General features: G+C 40.9%; 1 protein-coding gene across 2 annotated transcripts in view; it reads right to left on the reverse strand.

Moving 5' to 3' along the window:
- Positions 1 to 969: 969 nt before the first annotated feature.
- The window catches only part of DOCK3 (dedicator of cytokinesis 3), a 211020-nt gene continuing 191008 nt past the window's right edge, over positions 970 to 20981 (reverse strand). For both annotated transcript variants that reach the window (XM_026106615.2, XM_026106614.2), the window contains exons 43-55: positions 20713 to 20799; positions 20073 to 20252; positions 18926 to 19009; positions 17601 to 17717; positions 16121 to 16242; positions 14329 to 14464; positions 13670 to 13817; positions 11498 to 11650; positions 7843 to 7961; positions 7035 to 7122; positions 2928 to 3050; positions 2228 to 2310; positions 970 to 1691 (exon numbers count right to left, since the gene is read on the reverse strand). In XM_026106615.2, the coding sequence (XP_025962400.2) occupies positions 1185 to 1691; positions 2228 to 2310; positions 2928 to 3050; positions 7035 to 7122; positions 7843 to 7961; positions 11498 to 11650; positions 13670 to 13817; positions 14329 to 14464; positions 16121 to 16242; positions 17601 to 17717; positions 18926 to 19009; positions 20073 to 20252; positions 20713 to 20799 (1947 nt within the window). In that variant the 3' untranslated portion in view covers positions 970 to 1184. The remainder of the gene's footprint in view (positions 1692 to 2227; positions 2311 to 2927; positions 3051 to 7034; positions 7123 to 7842; positions 7962 to 11497; positions 11651 to 13669; positions 13818 to 14328; positions 14465 to 16120; positions 16243 to 17600; positions 17718 to 18925; positions 19010 to 20072; positions 20253 to 20712; positions 20800 to 20981) is intronic.

The following is a 20981-nucleotide window of genomic DNA, read 5'->3' on the forward strand; positions in this document are numbered from 1 at the left end:
TTTACAGGTGGCCTTTAAAATCCCTGACTCTAGGGTGCACGTTGTACACTGGGCATTTCTTGCATTTTAGCATTTTCTGTCTACAGTGAGGGATGGAGATCCTGTACACCAGCTGCAGTGAGTGTTCAAGAAGGACTGAGAACATTATGGTAACAGGTAATGAAATCTCAGCTCCTGGGTGATGGAAGTTGGTGAGGATTGTGATGTTCAGCCCTGAGGCAAGGACTGGGGATATGATATATTTAAGCCACCTTTCCTTTACTGGCTGAGTCATCAATCAGCTGTGGCATGAGCAACTCAACTTATTTTTTTTTTCTTTTAACTGGAATAGAAATGCTGGTGTCAACAGCCTGCCTGAAGTTAGGCATAAGAAAGGCCTACAATCAAGTCGCAGCTCCAATGGCTACTAACCTCCTCTCATCCTGTAGCGTAGATGAATATCATATGATTCCAATGAGAAAGCAGGTTGGCTTAGCCAGTGAAAGCAAAATTTAGGAAATCAAACAGTACATGAAAAAACAAAGGAGGCAGAGTTTGTTGGAAATGATATCTTAGAAATCAGTGCATGTGCACTGGTTAGATCGCCTCAGCACCTGTGAACCAATGCAGGGAGATCACTGCACAGATATGTACAATCCTGCTCTCAAAAGAGCCAATTTCTTCTTAGAATTGCCATCTTCCACTGCCTGCAGCTCATGCACCTTCCAGCCTGACAGTTCATAGAATCCCTGAATTCAGCAATGAGCTTTCACTTCTGTACAGCAAAGAAGCAAGTCCCTAGTGCAACTGCTTCTACTCATGTGCGTCTCAGAACTGGGAGGAAAGCAGTTTTAAAATCAACTTGTCACATTTCCTCCCGCCCATTCCCCCCTCCCCCCCCCCCTTAAAATTGTGTTTTTCAGCTTCTGCAGGTCTCAGTGGCTCGTGTGCCATGTGGTGTGGTTAAGAAACTGCAGAAGGAATAAACCGTCCACTGCACAGAAAGTTAAAAACACAACTGAAAGGTGTAAAAAGAAATTAAAAAGGAAAGCAGCAACCTCGCATGCTGGCCCAATTGATTGTGTGGGCTCCAGACATTAACTCACGGCAGTAGAAAATTGGTTTGCTGTTCTCTGAGTCCTGATGTCGCTCCTTTCTTGTCAGACCTGGAATGATGATGCAAGCTGCTTGCCTAGGAGTTCTCCCTACTGCTCACTGATGCCATGCTCCCACGCTACCCTGGCCTGTTCTTCCTTTCCACCACTCACTGGTTGGGACACTTTGCGATGCAATGGACGGTGTTTGTCATCATCTTCGATTATCATTCCCTCTTCATTCTCCATGTTTGGGAGCCGGGAATGGTAGGGTTTGGGGGGTAGAGCTGGAGGGTCCATGGTGTCCTGAGGAATGACTCCAGATGGTGCAGAGTGGCTTCGGCATGGCTGGGATTTGAGTGACTCTAGGACATCAGGCTCAGAGAGGCTGTACCTGACAGGGAGGTAGGGTGTCTCTAGATCTTCATCAGTATTCCAGGACTGGCTTGGGACAGAATCCATGGTGTCTGTGCGAGGAGGGGGTTCAGAGGAATGTCCGAAATTACTCTCACTCAGGGAGGAGACGCCGCTGCTGGCGCTGCCGGATAAAGTGGAGTTACTTCCATCCAGACCAGACTGGGGACTGGTGGGTGATGCAGGGATAGGATGAAGAGGGGACTGTTCAGAGAAAAATAAAATCAGGTTAAAATTGACAAGGGAGGCAACTCTGCATCTGGTTGCTGCATGTTTCAGTTTTTTTTAGAGTGTGGTAACGATGGTACCAGTGGTACCAATTCCTGTTGTGTTCAAAATGTCAATGATGCCTGTTTTGTATACACATTACCCTGACTTGTGTAGAAGTACCTCTTGTGGGCAAGAAGTGCACTTGACAACACTGGAGTTGTTAGACAAACAATAGTTGTGGTGATATCCTTCCCTCCCACCATATTGAGAATGCCCGAAATCACAGCATATGATGCAAGAAAGGCAAGTAGAAGGGCCTACAACACAGGCAAGTTATTTCTATAGAATTCGACTGTGGAATAGGTTACAAGCTTTCAGAGGATTTTCTCATGTTTAAGTTATTAACACATTAAAAATAGTGTTTCTGTATTCAAGAGCTGCTCAGAGGTAGGAGTAGAGGAGAGGATTCCTTCAGGAACCTATTATTTTCCATCTATGTTACTCTGCTCTCCTGCCCACTTCCTTTTTACCTTGCGCAATGTTCGTGCAGGCAGTGCTGGAGGAGCATCACTGAGCTGGTGATGGAAGGCATCAAAGTGCAGCGAGTAGTGTCCTGGAATCAGACAAGGAACAGAAATGCAGACAGTCTCACTACAGTGAAAAAGCTGGGGTTTTAGACTCTGTATTACCAGGTAACAGCTCCAAATGCTCCGTTCCAACCTAGGGCTTTCTTTCTAATAGATACTGTGGTTTACATCTGTCACATTATCACAAAATGCTAATGAGAAGTTCAGAGCAATGATAGATTTCCCTTCACCTCTGTTATCAAGGATCTCATGGCAAGGCAACAGGCTCATAAACAATGAACACTTGAAGTTTCATTTAATAGCTTTGTAACCTTAAGCTACTGCTGAAGATAGTCATTGGCAAGAAGCCAGGCCAGGCTTCCAGCAGTCACAGACCGAATTCTAGCCCCCAAATACACTCAAGTCTGCATTACTGTAAGGACTGTAAAAGTTGGAAGATTTATTTAAAAAAAAAATTGAAAACTTTGTGCAATATTCAGCCTAGCAGACCAGGAAAGACTTTGTGTTTCTTTTTTTTTTTCCCCTGATTGTTTTTCTTTTTATAGAAGAAACAGGCTAAGGTCAGCTTTCAAGTAAGTGGTCTAGGATTTATTTGTGCATGAGAGCAGGAATTACGCAGTGGACCTAGTGGGCATTTCCTTACCATGGGGCAGGCTTCGGGGAGGTACTGGTGGGGCCAAGATGCTCCCAACGTGGGCAGACAGGAATGGCAGGGCCTCTCTGGTTCCGCTGTCTAGGCTCCAGCTGCTGGGTGCTGCTGGCACAGCTGGAGGAGTGAAACACATTTATCTTGGGTAACATAATGGGGTTGTGGGGGCCAGAAGGACTGGCTTTCTGATGCACTCTTTAGTAGTGAGGAGGAGACAGATTCTAGGGACTAGGTGAATGGTAGGATTAAAAGCATCCAAAGAGATCTTCTAGTCTACAGTGTGTTAAGTTTATAGGTTGCATTGTTAAGGAAGTGAGAGTTAGGTGATTGTAGTGTCTGTTAGTCTGCTCCCTCACGAGCCCTTGGGCAGTTTCTGTCAAATCTGAGGAGCAGTAGAACTCTCCAAGTTTTCTGGCAAACCCCTGAGTAGGTAAAAGGAAATTTCACTGATGGAACTGCAGATATAGGTGTCAGTTGTTAGCTATTCTGCTTGGCAGTGAATGATTACAGAGCAGCAAGGAACATGTGGCAGAACCCCAAAGAAACACGGGAACATAAAGGACATGAGGATAATTACACCTCAAGCCCGTACAGTAGAAATCATGACTTTAAAGGCAAAATTTACTAAGCTACAGAGTAGCACTAATTTTTAGTCACAAAATATTTAAAGACAGCAGTTTAGGCTAGAGATTGGGCGTTTGTTAATCAGCAGAGAGAGGGACAGGAAGGCTTTCCTCATATAACGGATACTGAGTATAATAATAATTCATTAAGTCTACCAAAGAAGAAGAATGAGATAAAAATAGCTTTTGCCATCTTCATTTTGAAACATGGAAAATAGAAGCACAGAGAAACAAACATGGAGTTTGACAGCTGAAGAGGATTTCTCCTAAATTAAAATGCCTGCAGCCATTGTGGTGCATCTCTTTTCTAAAATGACTTTGAAAGGTTTCTCTGGAATTCTTCCTTAGTTCACGAGTTAGCATGAACTCGGGCTCCCCAAGGACTGTATTTCCCCATTCTAAAGTGAAAAAGACCACAAAATGGCAGCCTCATAAGGCAGAAAAAAAAAGCCATTAAAAATATAAAAGTAAACATTGTTTCAAAGAGGCACACCCTCAAACTGAGCAAACACATACAAAGAAGATGATACCAAGAATCCTGACGGAGAACAGGTTCAAACCAACAGCTACTTTTGATCTGGACACTGGTAAAATGGCTCCAGATTAACTTTCTGAACACCCCTGCTCATGCTGTACACATGCCAGAGTGCTCTAATTGTGGCTGTAATGGTGTCAAAAGGCTAAAAACAGGGAGGATGATGCTATTATGCCGGCTACGTTATGTTCTCCTGTGCTATACTGGCATCACGCAAGAAGGGCAGAACAAAAGCTGATTTGTTTGACCTATAAAACTATTGATTTTACACTGATATACTCCCCTGTGAGTTGCTTAAACCTACATCAGAGCCAGGTTCCTCTGTCAGTGTTCAGTGTACCCTTCGGCCATCAAAGGCACAGGTACTCTTAATTCAAAGGATTCGGTCAAGGTCACTTGGACAGGTGTGAAGGTAGCACAGCTGATCGATATGACAATGTTCAAATGTCTTATCATGAGAAAAGCTACCCAGGCCCTTCTTCCTGTCTTAAAACTACGTGGAGAGGGAACTAAAGAAATTTAGAAATTGAGTGCCTGATCAGGCATCACTTGATGTGATGGAGGACAATAAATCCCTCTCTCAGTGCTTTCTCACCTTGCTCCGTCTCTGAGATCTCCGACTGTTGTATACTGGTGATGATCTTGTTATGATTAAGACGACAGGCAAGGGGAAGTTAGAACGCGTATATGACCCATTTCTTTTATGCTGCTTTGTAAACTGAGTACAGGTTGATACCACCCATTGAGGACATTTAACATGCAAAGCCGTGGCAGTTGTTACAGAACGAGAGAACAAGCATGTCTGGATTGCATCTGAGATATTCACTGCTATGAGGGACTGATGCGGCTCAACTGCTGCAAGTAATTCTTTGGATTCCAGCATGACAAGTGGTGTCTGGTACTGTACTGATAGCTCTAAGAAAGATTATTGAAAAAAATGTATAAAATAATAATAACCAGGCACACTGACCAATGACAGAGAATGTAAAGAAAAGAACATGGTACCCTAGTGCATAATCCCTTACACTTTCTCACTGTTTCCTCATTCACTGCCTTTTGAGTATTTAGGAGTGCTGGAAATCAAGCCAAGGTCAGATGATTTTGGAGGGTGGCTGCTGCCTGTTAAAACCAGGATTTTATCCAAAATGCTTCATGAAGAAACCTTCCTGGGGAGCTCCTAGTGCTCTGTCCTAGCCCAGCTTGCTCTCCTGAACAGTATTCACTTGGTGGGCCAAGTTCAATTAGGAGGGAAGCTGCATTTGAACAGTTATGCTCTGGACAACTGTCACCCTGCTGTCAATGAGGATTAATGAACTGAGCTTCTGACATGGAAAGGGCCTGGACAAATTCATGGGGCATGACTTAAGAGAAAACAAGGCAAATAACATCCCGACTTAAAAAGAATGATGAGGATTCAAAGGCTGCAAAAATGCCAGTAATTGCATTTATACTACCAACCTGGCTGAAGAGCTGGGATTCCCACACCACCATCCCCTAAGAACAATTACTGTACATCAGCTGCATCTTTCATGGCTCCTTGGGACTGCCTGGGAGGATACTCTGTCCTTGATCCCCTTTCCTTTGTCCTGTGTACTACACTTGTGCATAAATATCACCCGCAAATACAAATTTAAGTATTACTTATAAATAGGCAACGCACAGATATACCTTCATATTCCAGGTCTTTCTCCTGTCCAGTATAAAAATCTCACCATCTCTGTCACGTGTTCAGTTCAAACTCAACACAGCTAAGACAGAGCTCTTAATTCCTCACCCCCGTCTTGTCTCTCTGTTGTGGACAAAAATCATCATTCTGCTATTTGTGCAGAACAGTAAGTTGGCTTTTGGTTTCAATCTGGACCACTCTTTGAGGCTGTTACATAGTAAAAGTAGTGGATTCTGATTTATTAAAGTTCTAAAAATTTGCATTTTTTTAAAAAAAAATTCAGTTAAGGCACAACTACTGAAACAAGAATATTGAAAAAAGTCCAATGGAGTGCATTACACAAGTCAGACTAGAGAAGTGTGATGGTCTTTCCTGGCCTTAAAACCTTTGACTTTCAAGATCCTGTTTTTCCTAGCCATACACGACTGTTGCTTGCTTCTGGCAGAATCCTCGTCTCAGATTTTGACTCATGAATTTTGCCCACTTGTGCTTTTTTCAGAATGCTGCTGCTCAGATCATTTTTTGAGCCCATCGCTTTGTCCATGGCACCCCTTTGACAAGCTCCTCCTTTTCATTATATCGAATAAACTGCTTTTCTTCATGGTTTTTTTGTGTTAGCTATCCATCATCCTTTGCCAGCTACTGACAGACTGATTTCCCATCTATTTGTAGACCTGTCACGCCAACCTCCAGGGTCACTTGGGAAATTTTCAACATAACCTCTGATTTTTCTTTTTTTTCCCGTGCTGCATCTTACCTTATATCACTTCATTGTTCTTCTTTAAACTCTTCCTTGAATTTTTCTCCTTACTAACAACAGAGGTTCTGTTTCTTTTTTTCAAAGCAGTGATTTTAAAAAGCATGCATCCCTAATGATAAATCTAAATAAATATAAAACTACCTTAGAGAGGAATTACAAGAATATGTTAATACTTTGAAGAAAAACTATATATTAAAAAAGAGGTCCAAATCCTTCAGTCTTTAAGGTAAATTCTCATTTGCTGCTTTGTGAGTTTTACCTGATAAAAGCCACAGGATTTGGCCCAATGATAAACTCAGAAATGCTTTTTGAAAGAGAGAGGTTTGTGCAACTCCACCCTCCTGTGAATAATCTGAAATGACTATAGGTTGGCAGAAGGCCCAGTTAATTAAACTCCCAATTTAAAAATGTGAGAGAAGGCACTCTGCCAAGAAATGCAGAAGCCCATTACTCACTGCAGCATGACCAGAATACTAATATTTTACAAAGCATGTATGTCAACTAGGAGAGAGAATACCTTTCTCAGCCACAGACAGGTTGGGATCACTGCAAGGTTTGCATGGTCCAATCATTTGCTGGATCAAGGCGCGCTGGAAACTTGGAGGCTAAGAGAGAGGAAAGTTAGCACAGAAAAGTAAAAATAGCTACAGAACAGCTGGTGCAGAACTCTGCGACTTCCCGTTCACTTTCTTTAGGCAAAAAAAGGATTTTATTTAAAAATCTACGGGAACCTTAGGCTATGTCTACATTAGCAAGTACTGCAGTACAATACTAGTGCATGCCTGAGCCAAACTAAAATGCAGACATGTAGGCACATCCTAAATTTCTCCATCTGCTCAGAGCCACCGGTAGTAGATAAGGGGATAGACTGTTTGGAGACCCTGTATTATTTCAGTCTTTCATAGTTTTTTTTTAAATCATCTCTAGAAAATTGCCATGAAGCTATTCAGAATCAACTTTGAGGCCAGACTACAGGACAGACATGGTGCTAGAAAAACGAATAAATGAAATAGCATGACTCTGTACGATGGACCAGGGCTTATGTGACAAAGCTGGGAAGTAAGAAGAATCCATTTTCACAAAAAGTTTCTGCGATTTTAACGTTGTCATTACAATCTGTATCACTTAACTACCAATGTGGGTGGCTCCGATAGGCTATTAATATGGAAATGTCTGCATTACCTCTTGAACCACTCTGAAAATGATGCTACAGAAGTTGTTGTGCTTTCCAGAAAGACAAAGGGGAGCTTTGAGGTGATCAAAAATAGTAAAAATGTAAATCACAGCTTCAGGTGGCTGAACTACAAAGCAAGGAGACTTGCTACCTGTCCGTTTTCCATGATAGCTGCGGGATACATGGCGCTGCTGGGTCGGTCCCGATGGGTTGGCAGCAACATCATCAGCTCCCGAGTGTGGCGGTACTTATCTGGTAGAGAGGGAGAGCCTGTAAACAAGTGAGAATAATCACGTACACATGACAAACAACAGCCATGTCTCAGCATGCCCAGCAATCTAGTCCTCCTTTGCAAATTGTTCAGACGATGATCTTACAGGACTCAAGAAAACACGGTGCTGAGCCCACTAAGCAGCTAACTGTTGGTAGGGTGCAGAGCACAAGGATCAAATAAGAACTGGCTTGCTACACACAGTTAAGGACATACTGCGTAAGGTGCGTAAGACATCCCTAATTTTACGTTGCAAAGTTCTTCCTCTGAAAAAAATGTGTGCATCTGTGTAGAATCAGCTGTGGCTCTGCTCTGCAGCGCCTAATGCTCCCTCACCCCATAAAGTATTACAGGGTTATACAAATGCCATAAAATTGTGCATTTTGGGACTGAATGCTAAAGAAAAGGATAAAAGCCTTAGATGCACCGCTCAGTTGAAGCAGGAAGCTGCTTAATGCCTCAGTTACAGTAAAGACAGACTGAGGTGTTGCCATGTAGTTGGTGATACCACGGTTGGCTTCCTCTTTGTTAAAACAGAAAACTATAATAAAGTGAAATTGCTACAAATGTGGGTGGCACTTCACTAGTATGCCTCCGAATGACATAGAATTATTGCTCAGTGTGTTGTTACACTGAGCCGTCGCATGACATCAGGATGTTTACCAATACTTAGAAATGTAGAGCAGGGATATGCTTGATTTGGTAGATTTAACTATTAGTTATCTGAATAGTTGTCAAATTTAAGATATTGGGGTGTTTCGTGTAAACTGTTTCCTGGAGTGCAGAATTATCTGGGAATCATGTTCGTCACGATGAGTGCCACACAACAATACTCCTTCTGATATGCAACAGCTGACAACAGATTTGCCAGAGAATGATTCTTGCTAGTGGCTTCTTAAAGTCTGATACTACGGACATGCACGTCCCTGTGGGGTGCACAATATTAGGCAGAAATTGATGTTCTGAAGCTGCTAGAGTGAGCTTTAATTTGCACTGATTACTTCATTGTGTCACAAACACGCACTTAACAGATGGCAGCACACAGCGCATTACAGAGCCATGCCGGCTTTTGGGGAATACATGCCCCCTTTTGCAAACTTTCCACAACCACACACATTACCTGAACAGCACTCCAACGTATGAGCAAAGGCATTGGGGCCGGTTAATGCAGCTTTTACCCCAGCAAAAGCAAACATGCAGTTTGGGGGACTGATAGTCAGCACACAGTGGAAGGAACAATGTGTCCAGCAGAATGCAGGATAAGGTCCTACAATTGCAACAGTTGCATCAGGGGTGGCAGAGCCCAGTTAATCCACACCCCCATCCCTGCATGAACAGCTGCAAAATAGTTGCATTCTAGTTCCGAACTCATTTTCGCCCCAGACATAAAACAGAAACATGGACAACATTCTTTGTTCATATATACAACATCACCTTGGAAAACAGTGTTAACACTTTATGCTGAGTCTCTTTTACTCACACGTCACAAACAGCCCTATTTCTGCACGTAAGGATGCTGAACTTCCAGTTGTGCCCGGAACTACGTCACCGCACAACCAACACTGTAAACTTTTCCATTTTATCTATCTTGTGATGCTTGTTCTTTTTTGTCCGAGATGCAAACCACCTCTATGTGCCATCACTTTATAAGGGATTATAGTTTCCACGAGATCTTGCTCTGCATGACCTGAAAAATCCCACATGTGCTAAATACGGTGGCAGAGTCTAGTTTAAGAAACAGCCCTGCTATTTGGTACTCTAAATTTGTAAATAAGCGCAGCTACAAAGATCATAACAGACTATGCCAAGCATCCAGTTTGCAGACAAAATTAAGTACTGATACCTCCAAATTGTGGGCCACAAGAGGAGTGGCTATGTTGAAGCGTTTATTAATAATCAAGCCTGCTACTTCAGCCAGATAGCACATTCACTAGGGCTCCTTTTTGGAGACTGGCAAAGTGTAAAAAACAAAGTCAAATCTTTTAAAAGCTTTCAGAGCAACTGCAGCGGCCATATAAAATACTGCAGTATGTGCCAGGGCTTATTCCTTTCAGCTGTAGTACGCTTGGTACAGCTGATGTGTGCAGCACTGTGCTTATTATTAATGGGAAGGCAAAGCCTATCCTGAAGGGAAAGGTAGTTTTTCATTTTTTAATTATGAAAATGTTAATCCGCAAATAGCAAGTATGCATTTTAAGGAACACAACTGAAAATTAATACAGTTAATCTCCAAACTTAATGACTCTGTTCCTAATTCATTATTTTTATTGCTGTTAGGAAAACATTTTGCTCCTGTACCAAATCATGACTTTTCAGTTTTTGGAAGGATTTTTATGCAAGAATATGGTTTCTTGCAAAGTGCTGCATAAGACACCAGAACTCATTTTCTGCACCTGAAAAGGGGGCTGCGTGGAAGAAGCAGCAGGGATTTCTTAACAGGTCACTCATTAAGCATCAGATTTTCCTTTTTGGAGTGCATTCAAGGAGTTCCAGGCGTATTTTAAATGGAATTATTAAAAAAAACCCCAAACCTACTCGTAGCTCTTTCCAGGCCTTTTTGTTACAGTTTCTGCTTACGGAACACAGGCTTACATAATTTTTTAACTCCAGCAGGGCTACAGCAGTGCCTCATGAGTCATCTCAAATGAAGCCAGAACAAACTCAGAAATTCTTACTGATGCTGCATAGAACAACAGTGTTGCTTTCTTGGTAGGGAAGAACCCACACAAGGGTCGAGCCAGATGAAATCTGAGACAGGTACTTGTTAATCTGAAAAACAGAGTAACTAGTAGCATCCTTCCCTATCATTAGCACAAAATTAGAGAATTCTAACTGTATTCTGATTACAATTTTTTCTAATTCTATTTAAGACCCTTGCTCTAAGTTGTGTTCATTATAACCTCAATGCAAAGTTTGCTGCTTTAGTCTGCTGTTTATTGATATCATCTAATCATCATTAAACTACTTCCTTGATGAGTATCTTTTAAACATAATGTTGAATTAATGAATGCATTATTTTCCTTGGACAAGTCAAATAATTTATTAGTGTTGTTGGTTTAAACTTCAGTCAAAGGGTCCTGCTTAGAAAAGGAGAATTAGAAATAAGATTTAAATTCCTGCTGGATTCTTAATGCAAATGGCTGTGGCTTTTTTTGGTCACTGATGTAACTAATCTACCTTATAAAGATACCTGTCTCCTCAGAACAGTGTTAGTCGCTGAGCTCCAGAAAGGACTTTGGAGTAAAAAGAGAAGGTGGTATAAGAATGTAATGGGATACATTTTTTTTCACTTCTAGGCTAACATGTGGATCAATAAGGGAAGCATTTAAACATCTGATAAAATACTAAAAATACAGATGATCATGCTCAGCTTAGAGCCGGAGGTGACAGAGCTGCTAAGCTGATAAATTTTAAATTTATACTTCCTGTCTGAAAAGTGGTTAGCTGCAGCATCGTGACTATCGTAGCTTTGTTGGCAGTCTCAGCAGAAAGGCCAAGGCTCGGATGGGTCATGGAGACTGAACTATCCTCTCACCTCTAGAGGTGGTCCCTCCAGGACAGAGATGAGGCACATTGGTGGGGGCAGCGTGGGGAAGCTTGCACGGCTGCCGCCCATGCTGTATCTGTTCTGTGGATAAATAGAGGGCTTCAGCCTCCAGTGTTGTCAATCCAGCACCTTTCACCAGCACTAAATTAAAAAGAATATAAATAAATACAAAAAAAAGGATAGAGGTGCATTGGCAGCGCTGCACACGTAATGTTTGTGAAGTACCTTGCTCCAGCCAGTGACACTGGTCTCTCATTTTTATAAGCATCAAATTCACCCAATTCAAAAACAAAACAAAAGGAAAAATCACCAAGGAGAAAACCAAAGTTGTATTACCACAGTGGAGCTTAAGTGAGGGGCTTTTCCTTGTTATGAACAATTCCATTTCAAATAGCAGGGTCATAATAACCAGAGGAGTGACTTGCACACATGTGAAACATGGAAAAGATCTGGGACTTCACCAGAAATAGAATCTCGTAATTTTTAAGTGGGTAAACTGTGAATACTCTTCTTACCTAACTTGCAAATGAACAAAACTACCAGAGCAGAAATGTTTTATCATAAGCTGTCAAAACATGTTAGTAAGAGTGAAGAATAAAATAAAGATATATTAAAGTATTTTCCAAAACTCATTATTTCTCTTATTGCTACCTCAGTTGTGGTCATTTACATTGTCTACTTCTCATCTCTGGGAGGTGCTGTTGACTCATCCGTCAGCAGCGTACCCTTCAGCAGCATTCCCTGCTTTGGTTTCTAAGCGACAGCAAAGAATACAGTTAAGAGGGAAGTTGGTGATGCTGTGAGGTCATCAGGCTCCGAAAGACTGGCACAGCCTGTCACTGCGAATAGGAGATTTTTAAAGCCTGAAACGCTCTGAGCACCAAAACCCTTCCGTTCCCTCAAGAGAATCAGATCTCACATGCCAGCTAAGGCACATTCATTTAAGAGTGTCTTCCTGACATCATAGCCCTATTTTCGGTTCCATCTTTCCTTTCCTGTTATGCCAGTTTCATTTTGTTACTTTACTATTTGAATTGTCATTATTTTCCTTCCAGCTCTTGGCAATTAGTGAAGCTATTTGCATTTTTGGAGACTTCCACTTCTCACCTTCCTACTCCATCTCATCGCCAAATTAAATCACTTTGATACATCTGTGTCATTACAACAGCCAGTCAATTACGATTTTATTGCAAGACTGATCAAAAAAGCCCCAAACTGGCTCAAGAGAACGGATGTTTTCACTTGTTAACAAGCAGTAAAAACCTTCCCCTGCTCTGTATTCTCTGTCCATAAGGAAACAGACAGTTCCCCTGTATGGGAGAAAGGGGTAAGATTTAAATATAGCGGCCTCTATCTCTGACTGCATCTTGGAGACCTCCTTCATATGCCTGTGAAAAGAGGTGTAGAAACTGGTGAACCTGCAACTGAGATTCCGAAAGGAGAGAAAAAAGCTTGAATAGAAGTTACCAAAGCCAGGAGTTTACATGGAGTGGTTCTGCTTCAGCTCTGAGGCATGGGAAGAAAATGATTAGCTATATCAAGACCAGCTACTCTGACAGCAAAGGCAACAGAAGTATCCCTAGAGTCTGTTTTAATTTTTTCCTTTATTCAAGAATTTCCCAGTGGGGAAGTCCTTCTTTAACTCTGGTACTTGTAATTCTTATCTTTCAACATTCATTATATTTATATGCTTTCATTCATGTATTTATTTGCATACATTTATGGTAACCTGCCTCCAGTTCATTTTTGTGCCATAATTTCATTAAATGTAACGTGAAGTTAATTTTTTGCCTTTGACTTCATGATCTACCTCTCTCAACTACCATACCAAAGAATATTCTTGTTTTAAATATTCTTGTTTTCTTCTAGATTGCCTGCCACAATTTTGTGGAGGGACAGTGGAAACCATTATGGAATTCAGTTGCCTGAAACCAGTGTGTACCAGAGTTATATTCCAAATACGGCTGAAAAAAATGACTAAATCCAATTTGGAGAATGAAAATCATTTTAAAGGAATCGTTTCTGAAGACACGATTCCAACTCCAAAAGAGAAACAGTGGTGTATTTCAGTGCAGCATGGTAGTTTGACCAATAAGCCAACCAGTTGAAAGATTCAGGGGACTTCCAGTTAACCCTTCGCTTGAGTCCATCTGTTCTTACCTCGTGCACTGGAAGGGGCAGAGTTAATCATCTGGGATGGTGCAGAGTGGGTAGAGCTCAGGCTTGAGGTGGAAGGGCTGGCCTGGGACGAGGATAAAACAGACACGTTGGTGACTGAGCCTTGGTACCTGGAGTTAGGGTAAACAAGCTGCAGGAGGCAGAGAAATCATCGAAAGAGAACTGAGTGGATCAGTGCATTAGATATTTACCTGTCTCAGATCACCCAGTGTGACCTCTGTCTAGGAAATAGCTTCAGTGCAGCCCAGTACTGATCTGCACCCGGGGCTGTGGGACTCATTCCAGCCTCTCACAAACCAAGAGCAGTGTTATCAAGCATCACAAGCATCTGCATGTGCTGAACAGGTCTGATAAATAACATGCTGGCTAAATTCTCACTTTTGAAAAGCAAAGGTATGATCCCAGACCACGTTCACAACTTTCGCTGTAGAGATAAAGATTTCTTCCTAAAGTAAACCTGATTGAATTACTGTCGCCCCTCTTGAACCACGTCAGTTTCTACCTGTTCAGTTCTTCGAGAAAATCTCACAAGACAGATCCAAGTGCATGGGCAGGTAAATTACCCTGCTCCGAAGAGTAACCCCACAGCACATGTTCAAGGCTCTTTCTCCCAACAGCTCCAGGAGGCCCTGGCGCTATACCTGCATGTGGTACATATCCTCGGCAGTCTCCCCCACAGAACTGTCTGTTAGGATAACCAGGTTTCCTGTTTCGCTGGAGGTGTGGGACGACAGAGAGGATGACGAGTGTCGGACTGAACCAAGCAAGTTCAGCGGGCTGGAAGAAAAACAGAGAACGGGGGCGGTATTACTTTTTGAACCTGTGTTTCAATTTGTGAAGCTTAATTTTTCAAGGCTAATAAGTACCTGCAGCTTCCCCACTGCTTTAGGTGACCTCCAGATGTCAAACACTTTAAAAAAATCAAGCCAAAGTAGCCAAAACAAACCTTTCATAAATACACACATTTATGGAACTGGCAGTAAGACTACACTTAAAATAAGGTAGTATGTGGGATGTAAAATTTCAGAATCCAAAGCCAGGTTAACATCACACCGTCATCCTGGTGTATATCCATTTTGTTTATAACAGAACACTCTGAAACCGCTCTCATTTTTAATGCTGAAGTACTGTGTATGGAGACAGTTTATAAAAACCATTCCCATGGAAGCCAAGCAGAAGCCACCCAGGTCAAAATGCAGTTTTCCTGTCTGCATCTGTTGGGCCTCAGCAGTACAGCTGAAGGTGACTTTGTGGCTGGCAGTAAGTTAATACAGCCTAACTGGTCTGCAGGCTTCACTCTGGTCTCTATCACGAAATGCATTTTTTCTTTCTCATTCTGAATCACATACACAAATGCTCACTTTGTACACTACAGAGCCTCCCTAAGTTACCTTAAGAACTAAAAAGGGTTTTACAAATTGGTGAATTTTGAGAAAAAAATGGTATCACCCAGACCCTAACTGTCAACTGCCAAACCGTTACAGTAGTATAAGAGCTACTCAATTTCAATATTAAAAAGAATATTGCCATCCTGGATGCAGGTACTCAAGAGCTTTCCACAGCTTTTCATGCAAAGCTTTAAAAACAGCTACATGGATCCACAAAGAGAAATTAAATGGAGTAACAATTGAAATTTCCCAACCTGAGAGCCATTCCTGTCACTGTGTTTCTACTAGCATCATCATACAAATTTTCAAATAAGCAATTTTTGCTGGATACAGAAACATTGTGTTTTGTCCTGAAAATCCCAATTTTTGTCCTCAATCACTATCAATGCCAATCTTTACGGATGGGTATTCAGTTTGAATAAGCATCTACGTATTCAGATGTTTCTCTGAAGGCTGAGCAATTTTTTTATTTTCTTATCAAAACAGACAGCTGTTCTGATGGTATTTGGGTTCTGATTTGATCAGAATTGTAAAAAACAATGACGTGAATGTTTCTGGAGTCTTAAAAATAGCTGTTGAGTTCTAAACCAAGCAATAAAATTGTCCTTTTATGACAGATAAACACTAATTTATTTGCCATTTGCATAGCAGAAGTATGAGAAGTTGGAACATCCAAAGTCAGATTGAATTTGGAAATCTGAAACGAATCCGAGTGGCAGACGTGTTTCTGTCTCTGTGATGTGTAAGTAGAGTGATGGAGTAACATCTGGAGGTATTTAGGATCTGCTGCAGACTGGATTTCCCAGCTTTTTGATTCCAATCCTCAATCAACCTTCAATAATTATCACAAATGAAGATGGACACTCGCCAAAACTCACCCTGCTCCTCTCCTACAGTATTGTTCATCACTTCTTAGATGTGGTTAACATTGCTCTTAATGCAGTCCTACTCTTCCTCTTTTCTATGGAGTTCCAAGAATGCATGCTAGTACAACCTGGTACAGTGTGCAGAGATCCTGGGTATTTTAGTAGAAAAAACAGGTTACCTGTGTCGATGCACCAGCTTTATGCTCTCTGGGCTCATAGGTCCATGCGAAACCAGAACATTGCTGCGTGGTGTGCTAGTGCCAGAACAGGCTGGACTCAGCTTATCCAAACCAGGTAACTCCTGCACAGGAAACACAAAGTCACTTAATTATTTCAGATGTTTTATCTAAGTTGGTCATGAGAAAAATACAACAGTATTCTCTTCTTCTCAGAAAAATCCTGATCTCTTTCCACGTTCTCTATAGTTATTCTGCATTTCTGGTTAAACCTAAGAGCTTCAGCACTTTATATCCCTATTCTCTACTTATTTCCAACAATACTTCCTAGTCACCATGTCAGCAATTTTGGAGAAAAACATAGCCATAGGGTGTTCCAGACTACAGCCATCTACATTTTGCAAAAAAGAAATGTGGACTTGAGAATACAGATCTTGTGCAAACATTCAAAAAAGGTAGTGAGCTCAGACTGGCAGTTGTGACCCATATGGATCTCATCTGTACTGGAAGAGAAAGGCCGTATTTTAAAATTCTGATGTTGCCATTTGTGGCCATCCTTGCAGAGTGTTCACTCCTAAGGATGGAGAAAAAAGCCTTCAAGTTGGAAGTTGACTTTTAGAAAATACATACTCCAGTTAGAAAGTAAAATGCTAAACATTCATATTTCAAATTATGCTTTTGCATCATAGAAAGATATCCTTCAGTTTTACTGTGATAACGTTCATGACAATTTAAAGGTACCCATGAAAACTGCACTTTAGCAGGAAGAGAAGAATGCCCTGCAATTTCTGAGACCCACCTGGCAAAGATGTCTCAAGTACAGTTGTCACAGAATACTAATGTACAGCAGACCACAAATGGATGGAAAGATAACATTCTTACAGGACAGCATTTGTACTTCTGGTATGTAAGAGGTGGTGTGAACCACACTCTGGAGACAGTTCCGTTGACTATATAGGAAATGTAGACCCATAATACTGTGTGTCCTGATCACCAGAGTTGGATGCCTAAAATAACCAATAGGAATTTCTGTCGCCATCTATATGGAAACATTCCTGGGGGTCTAATCCACATCATTCTCCTCCAAATTATGACAATTGTTTTTAAGAGCTGAACATCTAACATTTTCTATTAATCTTTCTTCCTCTGCTTTCAGCACTTTATGCTATGCAAGAAAATAGCTGAAAATTAAGCTTTACAATTGTTCTATGTTATTAAGATATAAAGAAGAACATACAGATATTAAAAGATATAAAGAAGAACATACAGATATTAAAAATCCCAGGGAATAAAGACTGAGTTAACAGACTTACTAGGACTTCTGTCTTGCACACAGATCAAGAATTCTTTTTATAATTTGACAATCTAGTATGTTTAATTAATGCTGTACCTGCCCAGTTCTTGTGTAAACCTCACTGCAACTGATAGAAGCCTTATCATAACTCTGAATGATTCCAAATAGGAAACACGGGAATCAGCTTACATGGTACAAACTGGATCGCATCATCTGGAACTGATCTATCAGTTTCTTATGTAGGGGACGCATTTCGGGGTGTACGAATTTTTCATGGACGGCCAGACCCACTCCTAAGACATGCACCTATTAAAAAGAAATCGTGACATCACAAAACCATATAAATCCAGTCTAAGAGACATAGTAGAAGTCTATCCCTCAGTTCTGCCAGTGAGCAAGCGAGTACTGTAAAATGTCGCACTGTTCATTTGCAAGACTGCTGATAATTAAGTAAGCCTAGGAGACCTGGCAAGTTCCGATTACTTCAACAAGTACTTTAAGTGTGAGACAAGTACATTTATGTCATGTTCGATTACATTTGCTAGAGATAACTGTGAGAAATTACCAGATTGATTCACTCTCCAGAGTGAACAGCATTAAGTCCTCACACGGATAATTCATTATGACAAAGAAAATTCCTTCTACCTAGTGTCAGAAAAGGGGTCAAAGTTGCCAACAGAGATTTCTGAAAGGAGTTTCTGATAATTAAGCTGAATAGTGGCAGCGTTGCATGCATACTCATCCTTTTTTGTTGCTCATTATTTATTTAAAAAGGTCACATTTTCAAAGGTCAAAAATATAATATTAATAATTGAATGAGATTATATAAGCTCTCAGATGAAAGAAAATAGCAATGATAGCAGGCTTTAGATGTATGTAATTCCCTACATGATCCAAACTCTGTACAAACAATAGCTAATTAATCTTCAAACATCCTCTTGAGAATTGAAGGGAGATAAGCATTATCTTTATTTTACAGATGGGAAATCTGAAATGCAGTTAAGCAATTTGTTGAAGTAACAGGCCTAGTAGTGCCATTCAGAATTGGACACTTTGCTTAATAGAGTGTATTTTGCCAAATCTCCAATTAACAGGAATGTGATTTTCTGATTTCACTCCCATCAAAGCATCCAGCTAGTTTTATCTACCAAGATGTTTCTTAGAGCCACTAAGAATAATAAAACTGTAGATAATATTAATACGCATTAAGTCTTCCCATGGGGCTCTGTGTGCCAAGATGCTACTGGATAATAAACGGAGACAACGAAACTCATGTAATCTCAGCTGAGCTTCAACTCACGTCCCACAAAGTGAATGGTTGTTCATCTTGGCCATCTCTCCTCCTTTTGCTTTAAATATACTTTAAATCTCCTGTACTGAATTTCTTTGCTTCTGAATGAATCAGTTGGATCTGGTATATTTAGACTGACTGCTGAGGAATCTGGAACATTCAGACTGATTGCTGATGAATCCAGACACTGTAGCAACATTCTTTTGTGACTGAAAAACAGTACCTGTTCCTGCATGAGCTCCTTGAGCTGTGTGATTTTCTCTGCATCCCCAGGGTGCTTTGTGATGTAATCTTTATCAAAGAAGGCCTGTAGGGAAAAAAAAAAAAAGAAAAAGAAAAAAAGAAAAACCTTTCTGCTTACTGGGAGAGATTTCATCATAACTGTGTCAAAGGACGGCAGGAAAAGGTCTAAAATCCTAGGAAAACGAAATATATTAAGCTAACAGCAGAAGCTCAGTTGTATTGCTTTTAGCACTCTAGGATTCAGGTAAAGCTATGGTACAGTTTTAGCAGCCTATATGATTCTGCCGCTCTGCTAGAGGCACCAGTATTGAATAGCACAAGGCAGACCTCCTCAGCCCTGCAGGGTCATGAATCTGATCAAATCTCCCTACATGACAACAATGAACAATACCGCTAAGTCTTCCATCATCCAATTATTTGAATTTTATACAGTTTTCTTCACATAACTACCTTAAGTTAAAGGAGTTCAGTGACTACAGCTGGAATGAATGCCAAGGATGACGAGCCTTCTCTACATGGCTCTGCAGGGAAGACACGTCCCAGACCCCTGGACCACTGCTGTCATTTTTCGATATTTCACACTAGACTTACCTTTAGCAACACGGAGGTTTAAGTAACAGCTTGCCAAAGAACATACCAGATATCATGCTGCATATCAGAGCCTTTTAGGGTTACAGTGAGTCTGAAATTAGCCTAGCAAAGATAATGCCCTAATTAGAGACCCAATTGGTCTCCGTAACCATAAATCCCATTGCCACTTTTGCAAAATTGATTTACAAGGCAAGCATCATTAAAAAAAAAAAACAAATACAAAAAACCCACCACCTTCTGCTTCACGCTTGTAGCTGCCAAGTCAGGATATCCAGGTTAAGTCAAGCTCACTCTTAAGAAATCCCATTATCAACTACGCCTACTTTAATGCAATATCCCAAATCCATATTTGGGTACTTCTGCTGATACATGGCTATGCGAGCACTGATGCAGAGTAACCAAGTATGAAATTTTAACCTGCTGTTCCGATAACGTGCATGAAAATTTGTTTTCTTATTAAGCGATACTCTTTTTGAAACATGGGAAATACAACTGAGAAAAGTTGATATTGAATTCACAAGCACAACCTGGCTTACCTCCTGGTATCGCGCAATTCCCCCATTCACGGCTGCATCAATCACTCCATTCAGACACATGCTGAGAAGATTAATGTTCCCATGCATTTGTTTGTGCTGGTACTGGCTTATCAGTGTTCTCAGCTCCTGGTTTTTGTTCTCGACCACTTGAATGGCATTTTCCAAAGGACTTACTTCAACCTCAAAGGCAAGAAAATACACTTTAATTCCATGGACACTTCACTGTGATTTATTATCTTCCTTGTAACGAAATGGTTTTCTCAGATTGTTCAGTGGTCTCTCTTGTTTTTTACTGCTTTGTAGAAAACTAGCTACATTAACAAACTTCACTGCTGGTACTGCTATATTTCAGGTCACTGGTTTGCAATAACTTCTTTCTGTAAACTGAAGACATGATAACAATGCAATATTCCATCTTGTTGGCACTTTCTCCATTATATTGTCATGTTCCCTCACACTATTCCCCTAGTTATGTCCAGTAATTACATTGGCTAAGTAGTAGAAAAAGGACATACTTCACCACCAGTAAACTTGATCATTTTAAACTACAAGATTGCAGCCAAAGGGCTTTACATTGCCTATTCCATGCCCTCAGTAATTCATCATTCCAAACCTCACGTAAAGGAACTAGGATTGTTACCAGTTCTCTTCTTTCCACTTCAAACCAACGAGAAATCCCAGGCAAACTGTGAGTCAAGGTCAGAGTGGTACGTTCAATCCACAAGCTCTGCAAAGAATAATTGAGGGCAGGAGGTACACAGTGAAAATGATTCAAAACATCTGTACTTCTACTACAGGTAGGTAGTAAGGAGGTAAAAGCTTAGAGAAGAATGTATTAACCTCCTAAGCTGTAACGTATTGCAAAATGTATTGTAATTTCATGTTGAAAGTCACTTTATATTCAACACC

Source organism: Dromaius novaehollandiae, chromosome 12 (assembly GCF_036370855.1).
Source record: "Dromaius novaehollandiae isolate bDroNov1 chromosome 12, bDroNov1.hap1, whole genome shotgun sequence".
Classification (NCBI taxonomy): domain Eukaryota; kingdom Metazoa; phylum Chordata; class Aves; order Casuariiformes; family Dromaiidae; genus Dromaius; species Dromaius novaehollandiae.